The sequence below is a fragment of the Rissa tridactyla genome, chromosome 14 (assembly GCF_028500815.1).
Source record: "Rissa tridactyla isolate bRisTri1 chromosome 14, bRisTri1.patW.cur.20221130, whole genome shotgun sequence".
Lineage (NCBI taxonomy): Eukaryota > Metazoa > Chordata > Aves > Charadriiformes > Laridae > Rissa > Rissa tridactyla.
Genome location: NC_071479.1, coordinates 7,178,430 through 7,191,144, shown reverse-complemented (window position 1 = coordinate 7,191,144; position 12,715 = coordinate 7,178,430). Strand labels below are relative to the sequence as shown.

At 47.2% G+C, this 12,715-nt stretch overlaps 1 protein-coding gene across 8 annotated transcripts in view; it reads right to left on the bottom strand.

The window, feature by feature from the left end:
- DNM1 (dynamin 1) overlaps nucleotides 1–12,715 on the bottom strand; it is an 89,599-nt gene that overhangs the window by 38,213 nt on the left and 38,671 nt on the right. For all 8 annotated transcript variants that reach the window (XR_008469269.1, XR_008469267.1, XR_008469268.1 and 5 more), the window contains exons 11-14: nucleotides 10,305–10,391; nucleotides 10,025–10,095; nucleotides 9,508–9,559; nucleotides 6,872–6,985 (exon numbers count right to left, since the gene is read on the bottom strand). Coding sequence is in view for 5 of the 8 variants with exons in the window: in XM_054220389.1 (XP_054076364.1) it covers nucleotides 6,872–6,985; nucleotides 9,508–9,559; nucleotides 10,025–10,095; nucleotides 10,305–10,391 (324 nt within the window). In the remaining 3 variants the exon portion in view is untranslated. The remainder of the gene's footprint in view (nucleotides 1–6,871; nucleotides 6,986–9,507; nucleotides 9,560–10,024; nucleotides 10,096–10,304; nucleotides 10,392–12,715) is intronic.

Sequence of the window (12,715 nt, the reverse complement as noted above, 5' to 3'; positions counted from 1 at the left end):
TGTAAAGTGCTACGGGTAAACAAACCTGCCCCAGAGATGACTGGAGTTTCTGTCAAATCATTTGTGTTAAACACATGCATGGCATTTTGGGAACTCCTGCAATAAAACTCTACTCAATTGGAGGATATTAACATCATAATTGATAATAAACACACTTCATGAATACATGCACACTACAAGATTTTTAGGAAGAAGTCTCAGAAAAAACACCAGTCTGGAGTATTTGAAAGCAAGTCAGCTGAGCATTTTAAGTTGAACCACCCCCCCCCAAGACGTTACCAAATGCTTTCTACTCCTTGTCTTTGCAAAGAAAACACACATTAGAAGAGCTGAATTTCTGAGCTGTGATTCTTCCAGGAAGCCCTAGTCAGCCCACAACATACGTACATCTCAAGACCATCTTTCCAAAGCACAGGCCACCTGTAACACAACTTTTACTCTCAGAGCATAATTTACTGGACACTGCGATCACTGCTCCAAGCTGCAAAGCAGCTGTAATGGCTTGTTTACATCAGAAAGCTGCACTGGTTTAACTTAAACAACACATCCTAAGATTTTAAGCTGATTTAGTTCAAAAGCTCTGTAGACACTAGGCTGGACTCATGTGATTAATCACAGCCATTACTGTTGGCTTAGTAAGCACAGCAATTGTAATCAACTCACCTGCACGAAAGTAAAGATTTTTATTTACATCAGCTGAAATAATGCGCAGATATAAACATGCAGCTAAGTGCAACCCTAGGAAGCCATCAGAGGATATATAAGAAAGCACAGGCAGAAACTGAGTAGCTTAAGAGAGGCTACAGTGCCCAAAACTCTACTGTTGTGACCTCTCTAGGGTCACAGCAATGCCCACCAGCCTTTACAAAGGACAAGCACGCATTTCTTCCCACACCTGTCCCTGTGCCAGGGCAGGGATGAAACATCCCTGAGTATGTGACTTGCTTTCATGATGCAATGCACAACACACATGCAAAGTGTTGCACACCTCTGGGAAAAGGGGAGGGTTGGTTACCCCTCCTCAGTGCATGGTTAGAGCAAAGTGGGAGTTCTGGGTGTTTGTATTTTTGGCCACAAATCTTAATCATCCACCAGGATGCACACAAGAGAAAGGGATCCTGGAAGGGAGACGTGCGGCATACATAAAGCCCTCTTTATCCCTGCAGCACCAGGAGAGAGAGGGAGCAAACCGCAGGGGCTAGGGCTAACATCTGGAATCGTTATATGGGAGCCAAGCGCCACAGAAAGTGACAGCATTCCTCAAGTTTCCATGCGGGGTAGGGAACCTTCCTTTCCCCCCGCAACCCCATCCGTCAGCCGGCTCGCTTCCTGCCAACCTCCGGCCTTCCCAGCAGCCAGCAAGCTCCTCCCTCGAGTCTAGTTAGCTTTCCACTGCCACGTCAATTGAGGCAGAAGGACAGAAGGGAAGCAAGAAGGGAGGGAGCAAAAACCAGAAGAGGGAGGGAGGCTCAGCAATGCCAGACATAGTGGGGGGAGAAAAAGAGGGGATGCGGACTGCTCCTGCAGGAGCCAGAGGTGAGCTGCAAAGGCAGCTGGCCAAGGTGGGTCAAAGGACCTGTTTGAGGACTTGGAAGCAGAGGCTGGTTCTGTTTGAGCTTTGCTGCGGACCCCAGGCAAAGGGCTGATCTACAGGACAGAACTGGGAAGAAGGAGATGAGGGTGCGTGGGGCCTGCGAATCCTCCCACACAGCTCCACATGGAAGAAGAGGAGTTGGATGAAGCAACAAGTTCTGCACACCTGGGTAACAGCCAAAACTTCACAGCATTTCCTCCCCAAACAGCAGTAATTGATTTATTTTTTTTCCTTTCTTTCTAAAAAGGTGCAGCATACCCCAGGTGGAAACCAGGTACCAGCCTGATACCAGCACTGTAAGAGGAAAGAGCTTGGAAGCTTGCTCCAAATTGAAAACATGCAGAGAGCAACGTTTCTTCCCAGCTGCCAGAAGAAGATGTTTCTTCAATCAGGACTCGGACTTTCCTTCACCCCATCTCTGCCCCCAAAAACCTTATCCCAAAAGCAGGAAGGGGAAAGGACTAATGAGCAGCTGATAGCCGGAGAGCAGATCGCAGAGGCTCCACTCCGTCTGCCCAGTGTTCAGACTACCTGTTCAGGACTACGAGATTGTACAGTAGTCTGCACATTGGTTAGGCTGTGCTGGGATACACCACACACTGCCAGTGCTGCACGGGGACGGCAACACCTGCACGGCAGAGGGACATGCTTGGAGAGGGTGGGCTGCGGGGATAGCTGCATGCAAAGTTCACTCATCCCTCAGCCTGTGAGGATATAACCCTTCAAAGCCATGCCTGATGATGACTTTTACCTGCCTGTTCACCAACCTACTCACAACCCCCTTATTCCTCCTCCATCTCTTTCATCCCCTTCTTATTTCTTTCAGCTTCATGCATTTATCCCAGGGGTAGCTGTGTTCAGGGTGGCTTGTTTCACGTGCTAAACTTTGCCATAAAATGCAGAGACAGACACATGGGCCTGGTGGAGTTACAACTGCACTATGCTTTGCTACCTGAGAAGGCAAGATCAAGCAGAGAAAGGTGACTGGAGAAAGGGGATTTCACATCATAAAGAATGCTGGTCATTAATATAAAGAAAAACCTACAAAGGATTGAAAGTTGCAGGTTTGGATGCTCTGGAAGTTGTGTTTGCTTAGATGTTTGTCTGAAAAAGAAAGAAGAGAAACAGTGAATGACAGCATAAATGAGGGCTGATTGAGAATGAGTAAGATATTATCCATGAGAAAACATGTACTTGTGAAAAAAGATGAGTGAGTGAATGAATGAAAGTGCTCCACAGAGGATGTAAAGAGACGGAACATGTTCCAGAGTGCACCTGAGAGCAGTGTGAAAGCAGGAGAGGAAGAACCTCAGAGCAGACCTGCTCCTATGGTCTTTAAACAAGCTGGATGCAAAAACCTGGCAGCAGCTGGACCCATCACAGCAAGTTTCTGATGACTCGCGGGCATCAGAGCAAAGCCAAGGATTTCTCCCAGCTGTGCCTCAAGGACACGGACTGTTGGGAGGGCGGGGGGGACAGGGAGGAGTGTATGTGTGTAGTGGGGAAACAATCTCAGTATTGATCAATGTATGTATTTTTAAACTAGAATTGGGTACAAGACATTGACACTTTCAGAATAAGCAGCTATCTAGTGACTGTCAATAAGGTCAAATCTTTCCCAGGACAGGGGAGAGTACCTTTGTACTTTGAGCAAAAGAGAAGGCATGAAAACAGAGGAAGAGCCCAAGCACAACTGATGCAGCAGGAATCAACATGATGCATAAAGAATATGAAGCATTCCCCAACACACCTGGAAGTACCTAAAACTATGCCCATCCCTCCTGTACATACACAGAACTCAAACACACTGACATTGCATGCAGCACAAATGCTTTCACACAAGCAAATAAGACCATATTCTTCTCATGTAGTCACCTGCTCTTACAAGCCCCAGATTTCTAGTACACAATTTACCTGAGTAAGGACAGAAGGTCCCATCTGTATTGTACAGTCACACAGATTCCCAAAGGAAACAGCAGATATATCCATCCAGCCAGCTGTGTGAATACTCCAGCACACAGTGGCACACAGTCACAGCACTCCAACAGAAACTGTCACCCTTACAGAGCAGAGAGCACCGGGGCCATCTCCACCAGGCAGTGAGCTTTACTGATGGGAAGCACTGAGCACAGTGCTCATTGCATCTTGCCTACAAGGTGCCCATCACCAGCAGCTCTAGCTCAGCTCACAGACCCTCTTTTCCAGCAGGTGGGAAAGCCCTGCAGAGACGTGGGCACTCTGCATTTCATAAGGGATTCAGGCAGAAGGACTATTCAGAGTAAGTTCCTTTATTGTGTCCACTACGTTGCTTGCCGAGCAGTTAGCCAGCGTGCTGTGCTGCTGCTCCAGCCCTGGGGACACTGCAGCCTCCCTGAGCAAGAAAGTCCCACTCTATATTGCTAGCAGCCAGAGCAGGCTCCTCCCCACCTCTCCCTCCCACCACTGGCCTACAGCATAATCCCACAGGGTTGAGGAGGTGCAGGTACCTCAGGAGGGTCCTCCAGGTCTTGGGAGGCCAACTGTCTGTGGGGCCACTCTCCATGGGGCCAGTGTTTGCCTCATTGAAAGGAGACAGGAAGAAAAACAGAGAGCCCAAGGAGCACACACACATACTCTTGGCAGCAAGGCAGAATGGGGAGCCAACTTTCCACCCTCGCCTGGCCTGCTCTTTCCTTCCCCTCCCATTCCCCAGCACACTCCTTCAGGCCCCTCCAGAGCATCAACAGCCATATATCCCTGCTAACATGTAATGCTGGGCCCTTTAAGACATTAAGTTTCAGTTCCTTTCTTCAGAGGCAGAGGAAAAACAAGCCAGCATTGCGGAAAGACTGGTATTTCACTAATGGGGTCCAGATGTCTTAATTCCCCACTCTGGGTCCTGGCTTGCAAGACAGGGCAGGGAGCAGCAGTGCCCCGACTCCCCCCGACTCCAGAGGTGCTAGCCTAGTCTGCACCCTGACCCCACTGCACACCTTTTCACCCTGCTCCTTCCCCCATCATTACCCACAGCTCCGCCACCAGCACTTTCTACCCACACAAGAAGGATTCAGCTCCTTCTGGACGGCATCCAGAGGACAGGGGAACTGGGACAAGAGAGCCCACAGAAGAGCAGGGTGGGGCAGACAAAGCCTCCCCCTTCCTCCCAGAGTTTCAGTGAAGAAAGATCGTGGTATACCGCCTTTAAAAACACATGAGAGCATTTCAGGAGCTGTAGAAGACAAGTCCTCCTGAATTTGTGGAGAAGGAGAGCGGAGACAGACATGCAAAGATAACTGTCTAACAGAGAACCATGCACTGCAGACAGCTGTTCAGGATGGAGCCGGCTCCAGGCAGGACAGGTTTGGGATGGGAATCCCCATGCTCAAGGCTCTCTGGCTGCCCCTCAAATGCAGCAACTTTTAGCCTGACTCAGCTATGCAGTCCAGATGGAAGTTGCTGCCTTTCTCCCTCACAACAGCCAGAGATCAAGGAGCTGAGCTTGGGAAGGAAGCAAATAAAACCATGCTTCCCTTTCCCCCCTGCTCCCACTCAGTTGAAGACAAAGGCTCCTTTCTCAGTGGCAGCTCAGACCTCATCAGCACTGGTTCTCCTGTGTTTAAGGGACCAAGGCTGGCAGGGAGCTGTTTTCATTAGGCAGCTCTACCTCTTGCTATGCAGAGGGGAAATGGTGCAGACCTCCAGTTGCTATTGTCCTGTCGTGTCCCCCCATCCCCCCCCCTAACGCTGCCCTCCCTCAGGAGGGAAGGGAGGTCCAATCCCCATCCCAGGCAACTGGAATCTATCAACAGTTTACACATCCCCACTGCAGCCCTCCCTCCCACTCCCCAGGGGAAGAACAGGGAATTCTGATCATCTCTGTAGTACAGATGCAGCAGCTGGCTTTGATTAAACTACTTGATGTTTATAACCACTCAACCTGCATATGCAACCTAGAGGAAAGTGAAGCCTCCCCCAGCAACTCTGAATACAAAGGTCAGCAGTCATGTAGCAGAGACACACTGATTTAGCAAAAGACATTTCAATGCCTGGTTCTTTAATTAGGAATTTGCTGCCTGCTCATCCATAGCAGCACAGCAGCAGTCTCCATGCAGAAAGTGACATTTAGAGTCTGATTCATCACTGTATTTGTCATCATTTCCACCTGCCGAGAATGAAACAGGCCCACTGATACAAACTAGACAAGTAGCCAGGCCTAGGCTGCAGCTACTGTGTGCCTCAAAACACCTGAGGGACACAAACTATAGCAAGGGGCAGAGCAGTTTCCTTATTTGCAATCAGAAACCCCAATCAACTTAGAATGCGTGACTATATCATACCAGGCATTTTTCATCCCACAGCACATTGAGCAGGGCTGACTCTTTCGATTATGTCCTTACCAAAATCATCCAGCTATTCTTTCTCTTTTCAAAGTAATCAGAAAAGACAATTATTTACCTTTGTCTTGCACAGGAAGCAACACACTGTTGACAATGATAATTTCAGCTGGGACAATTCTGTCCACTTATATCATTTCCCACTGAAGCAGAAAGACATCACAGCACAATGCCAGCATTCCTAATATTCAAGATTTTCAAGCAACTTTACAGAGTAGGTCTATGTTCCTATCAGGGATAGGAACACACTGTACTTTTCATCAGCAGTACTCTAGCCATTCACAATTCAAACAATTTTACAAATAATGTGTTAACTGGCACAGTTAGTATAGAAACATTAAAAAAAGACATTCCTGCATTGCAGGTTTAACAACTGAATCTTGGGGAGGTTAAGTAATTTACACCAAGTCAGAAGGAGCCAGCACCTGAGCTGCAGCTTCAGGTCCCCACCTCCTCTTGCTACAACTCAAAGGAGAAAGCTTTTTTTCTTGTGACCAGGAGAGATGGATGAAAACCTCTGCCATACTCCTTCAGGAAACTCATCATGGCTGCCCCACAAATACCAAAAAGTCCAAATCTTGGAACTAACCCATCACGCCTTTGATCACAGCTGCCACAGCAAGACAAATAAAGGTTAAATTCACTCCAACTGTCTGTCAACTTTCTGCTGAGACATGGCTTCAAGCACAGATATTACTCCTTGTGCATCAAAAAAGCCACGTTCACATCAACTCAGAAATGCTCAGCAGTGCTGAGACCACAGGGAACCTGGCCCAAGGATAGTTTCAGCTTCTGTCACAAGCTGCAGACAGTAGTCAGATGATACATCTGTAACACCCAGTGAACTAAAAGCCTTATTCTTATCAGATGCCCGAGACTTAAGTCACAGAGTTGAGCTACTCACCTCATCATCCTTGTACCAGGAGAGGTTCTCCGCTGTCAGGACAAACCAATACTCCTTGGAGCCACCCTTCATGATCCCAATGTTATTGATGGTGAGCCAGCCCTTTCGGATGACCTAAGGGGGTGGAAGCAGCGAGCATTAACAAGGGTCCTAAAATCCAGCCCTTAGGTGACAGAGGAAAGATCAGAGGGTACCCCTACAAAGAGTAGTATGGAAAGACAAGGAACACTGTGCTCTCTGCTGCTGCCAGAAGAGCCCCCCACTCAACTGGCCAGTGAAGGTCTTTGCCTTGAAAAGGGGCCAGGAATAGCATAAAAAGGATGCAGGAAGAAACCTGGCAGTGCTGTGCATTATACCCTCTGCCAAGAGGAAAAAGATGCAGGAAGAACTGCATCAAGGGTGCCTTGGACACTGGCACAACCTACAAGCACCAAATCACATCAACACACTGAGAAAAGGCCATGCCTAAAGAAAACCAGGACACCAGCACACCTTTCGGCACACCACGTGTGGAGTGCTTCACCCAGCTCAGGGGTGGGGGGAACCAGTTCAAGAAGAAAAGATGGGCAAGCAACCCAGAAAGAGTTGAGTTTAGTAAAAAGGAGACACTAGGTATAACAGAACAAAATGGTGCATCTGGAATTAGTAACGTGGACTTCAGCATACCCAGGTATTTGAGCTGTCATATTAATTTAGGACAAAATAAGTTCTTTTAAGTTTAGTCTGTAAAGCCAGGCTGTTACTCTCTAGAGAACTCCAATTCACCAAGCGCTGGTTTAGAGCTTCACACAGGCAGTAATCAAATGCAAGTATGTGTCAGCTTAAATGCATTAGCTTATATATGTATTACTACAATGTTAACACCCGAAAACATCTGCATGCATTGTGTGTGTACCTTGTTGTCTGGATGTGCTTGTTGAAAACGACCTGGCATTGAAAAACCCATGTGACTGCACTGCATATTAGCAGTTGCACTGTGTGAGCAGCCTACCATAGAAGTACACAATCCTTTTAATCGTTAATTTATCCTACAAAGGTAAATGCAGGAGCACAGGATCTTCATCTCATGCCTACTGTTAAGCTCGAGAGAGTCCTATTCTCTCTGCGGGCAGGAGGGGGCAGCGAAACAGAACCACACATCCTTGGATTACTGCTTTTTATCTCCACCCGCTCACAAGATCTACCAGCAGTTCTGAATTTTTCCTCAACATTCTACCAGCAGTTCTGAATTTTTCCTCAACATACTACCTTTTCACCTCATTTCTGCTTCACCTATGTCTAGTGCCAGCTGTCCTCCTCTCCCCATTCAGCAGCAGAGGGAATAATTTGTCTATGCACTGTTCTTGCCTTCCCAGATGCAACATTAATGTTCATTAGCACACCCTGCTGAGGGGCCTTCTACTCACCAGGATCTCATCCTGCAAAGGGGAACCATAGCAACAGCAGCAGAGCAGAGAGCAGGAGAGGAGCAAAGAGAGGAGAGATTGTTACTAGGAAAGCTGGAGCAGGAGAAGAGAGGCTCAAAAATAAAATAAAATAAATTGGAAGCTGATACCAAAGTCTTTTAACCCAGGTGTTAATAAAAGCAACCCCCATCCCAAAATAAAGTCTGCTAATAGGAAAGCCAAAGCACTTTACAGGTAGATCCAGAGTTTGCCCTTTGCGCTCTTTTACACTCAGCTCTTCTGTAAGGTACACTGCAGAGGATGGGGTTCCCTACAGCTGCTCCGAGATCCCACGAAATGGATGGTTGACCAGCCCAACCTCCTGAACTTCATGCCTGCTAACAGTACTGAAGCAGTCTGCATGTTTATGTGCAGGGAAAGGTGGTCAAACATGTTATAAAGAGGATGGATGGCAGGAGGGAATGTCTTTAGAAAGACTAAGCAAAACCATTTGCTTCCATTCACTATGATTCTGCTTGTAAGGCTTTGTTTCCACAAGATCTTCTAAGCCGAGATAGCTTTGCCATGTCCCCAGCAAATCTAGGAGAAACTGTCATTAGCTCCTTTTTAATTGTACGTACGCTTCTTACAGTTCCTGAAGGAATAAGGGAACTCCTCCCCTCCACCACTGTCTTCCTCCCATGAGTGTGTTCTCATACATACCCAGTGCAACCATGGCTATAATTGCCCTTTGTCTCCCTGTATGGAGGTTTAAGTATTTCCAGTGAAGTTTTCCAGAAGAGAGTCCATGAACTCTCTTGAAATCCCTTTCCAGAAAGTAAGTATCACTGATGGGAAAGACAACTAGAAAATACAATTCTGTACTGTAACAGTTGAGACATAGTGTTCTGTACCCTTCACCTCAGCAGAAGAGTTAGCACAGCCAGTGAAGGGGCTGAACAGCGGTTTACACATTAATAGGATTTCTACCAGAAGAGCAAGACCAGATCTTGATTATCAAGCATTCTTTTCCCTCTACAACACTTTCCCTCTATTGCTGCTACATGCTCAGTTCTTCCTGACTGCAGTTAGCGTAAAACACTATCCTCCAGGTATAAACAGTTTGGCAAGTAAAATAAACAACTTGGAGCACTGCTGCATCCAGCCCAGCACAGCACTTGTCCACCTGGTAGCTTCCAGGTAGCAAACATGTCCTTCTTGCAGCAGTGAAGGAGATGGAACTTGGCCTACCTGGTTGCCAGCTGCCTTCTTCTTGCTCATCTGGCTGCTCCTCTGCTGAGCACTGCAAACAACAGCAGAGACATTCAAAACCCCTCAAGCTCTTCTTGATCACCTGAATCCTGCTCCCATCAGACAGCCACTACAGTGAGTTCATGCCCTTCACCACTGGTTTCCAAGCCTCGATAACCCAATATATTTCCATCTGCTCTCTCAGCCTGGTCTACTCATCTTCTCACTCCCACCTGAACCACACTTGAGTTACTAACCCTTCACAGCTTCTGCTGTTTCCCCCCCCAACACCTAACCAACCCTAATACTCTAACTCCCCCTTCTACACATCCCTATCCTCCTCCCCAGACTTGCAATACAGAGCCACTAAAACCAAGCAATACTGAGAGCTGAACTATACTTTGGGACCACAGCATCTGCGCCAGGGCCTTTGCAACCCATTTACTGGAGCAGCCATAGGACAGAGCCACAGGAAACACATGCAGAGAAGGGGAGACAATAGGATGTGAGTGCTTACTTGGCAAAGCCAATGAAGTCCTCATGGTTTGTGTTCATGTAAGCCAGCTCAATGTCTATGAGAAGCATGACCTGCCAAAGAGGAGCACAGAGCAAAACAGAGATTAGTGACTGACACTGCTAATAGTCAGGGGCAGACAGAACCCTGTACACTGTTCATCTGATCATCCCTCTGCAGCCAGACACCCCTTGGCTTAGGCCACTCCAGCCTAGACTGACCCTTCAAAGGTGTCCCCCACCCTACCCAACCTCCCCTCTTACACACACTCCTGATCCCTTACCTGATCTTTGGTCCTGCCTTCTCTCTCACGAATGTGAGTAGTAACAATCCTCTCCATCTCCTCACGCAGATGAGGGTACTGGCTGAGCTGCAAGAGAGAGCACACACGTGCACATGGGAAAGGGAGGTATAAAGGGGGGAGCAGCCCCCCCACATGTATGCATGCACACATACACCCTGCAATCAGATATTTTCAAGGGAAATTCTAGAAAGCTGGACTTGCAGAGATTTTTCCAAGCTCCTGGAGGTCTGCAGGGGACAAAAGTTCATTCCCTCTTGCTTTGGGCTTCAGAGAAAAGCCCTTTTCACTCTTGCAGCAACCCTTCTGCCTCACCAGAGACCTGCTCCAAACCCACCACATTCTTCCTGGTATGAGGCTCTTGACAAACCCCAGATGCAAATGCGCTGCTAATTGCTTGTTGGGTTTTTTCCCATTAAAGTGAACAATTTCTCTTACATTCAGCATCTCATTGTAGTAGGCTAAATAGATGAATGGCCTTTTGCTACAACCTGCTAAATCCTATGGGAATTCTCCCTGGGAAGTGAAGTGGATTTCCATCTCCATTTGCTGACACACTAAGTGAAAGCATCTGGCCCTCTCCGTCAACATCTGCCAGCAGAGACAGAGGATCTGACCAACTCAGGGAGACATGCCTTCAAGAAACACTGTGCTCTGGGCATCCAGCTGCTGCTACTTGCTCACCACCTGTGTTGGGGCAGGATTACATAGTTGAGGTCTATTATTCACATCACACCTACACCACACTTTTTGCCACGTTACTGAGGAGGGAATCCTTTCCTGCCCAGAGAGAGAAGTAGTACTTCACTAGCTGTGTTTCAAAAGAAGAATATCTACAGAGATCATCATGAGAAACCCTTCCAAAATGAGCATCCTTAAAGCCCTGTGGGTTTCACACAGCACCTACCTACTTGCCTAGATTCATATGAGCCTCTAGTGATTTCAGTAGCATACCTGTGTGTTTCTCAGATCAGGCCCAGCACAGTCAAATGAAATTAATCCTCCAGACCCAGGATCTAGCCCTTTCTTCACCACTTCACCTATCACCTCTGAAATAATTCCCCCTTTTTTTTTTTTAATATTACCTTCAATTTGACTATAACATCAAACAGCATTTCCTAATATAAGTCTTTTATATTCCCTCAAGGGGTGTATAAAAAAAGAAATCTTGTTTGCTTATGATCTGTACTACATTTGTTTCATTCCTCCAATTTACATGAGAGCTTCTTCCTAAACTGGTTTGGCCTTTTGTTCTGTATACATGCTAGAAGGAACTCGCTAAAAGCGCGCAGCATCACTACTGTAAGCCAGATCCTAGTCTAACCAGCAACAATATTCTTAACATCTGACTACAAATAGTCTCAAACCCTTTCAGCACCCTTGCAGTCGAGTTGCAATAGCCTGGAACTGAAATTGAGGACTAGCTTTGACACTGCTTATTTTCAAATGTGTGGTTTGTTTTGAATGCCAATGACCCTACAGAGGCAGGAAAAAGCCACAAGTGGATCTAGCATTCCCCACCACCACCTTGTCTTGAAAGTACAAAGTGGGTGTTCTCCATGATCTTTATGGTTCAGGCAGCTGGTTGCTTCAGAGACACACAGGCAAAGCTTCCTGTTTCCTTTGGGGGGGGGGGGGGGGTTGGCAAAGGATAGATGGGCAAGTTATGTCAAACAAAAACAGGAAGTTGGAAAACCTCTAAGCAAGTCTCAGCTTCTTTGCTTCAAATTAAAAAAAACAGTCAAACAAACAAACCAACCACATCAAACCTCCCCCCACCACCCCACTCCCAACCAGTACAAATGCACACAAAGTACAAAACAAGTTGTGGTTTATTCAGAACCCAGGTCACCCAGCAACATTCATGTGCAAAAATAAATCAACAGCATCAGTCCCCGTGCAGGAGCTTCCAACCCCAAGCATGCACAGAAGAAGCAAGGGTGGGCAAGGAAAGAGAACACAGACAAGCCACAGAACGTCACACCACCAGGGCACATGCAATTGGGCATAGAGGGGCAAGGAGTTATCACCAGCTGTACAAACAGCACCCAGAAATGCCATGACTGAAAGACAGGAGAGCAGGCGACCCTTCAAGGGGTTAAGTCTGTCAGCCTGGGATCGTGTCCCAGCTCAAGTGGGTTTTCAATCCTGTTTTAGCTGCATTTGCCTGTTTAATCAAAATACAAGCTCACAGCCCTCTGAAACCAAATTTGTCCCAATGTTCGTTAGTTCCCCTCTTTGCAGATTCCAAGAGTCCTTGCCAGCACAAAGATCAACTTTTAGCTGAAGGGTTGCTGACTTGCAAGACCTTCCTGCACTTGTGAGATGCTGCAGTGCAGTCTGGCACAGAAGGTTCCTGCTTTTGGAAAAACACTGGCTAGAACACTATCCTC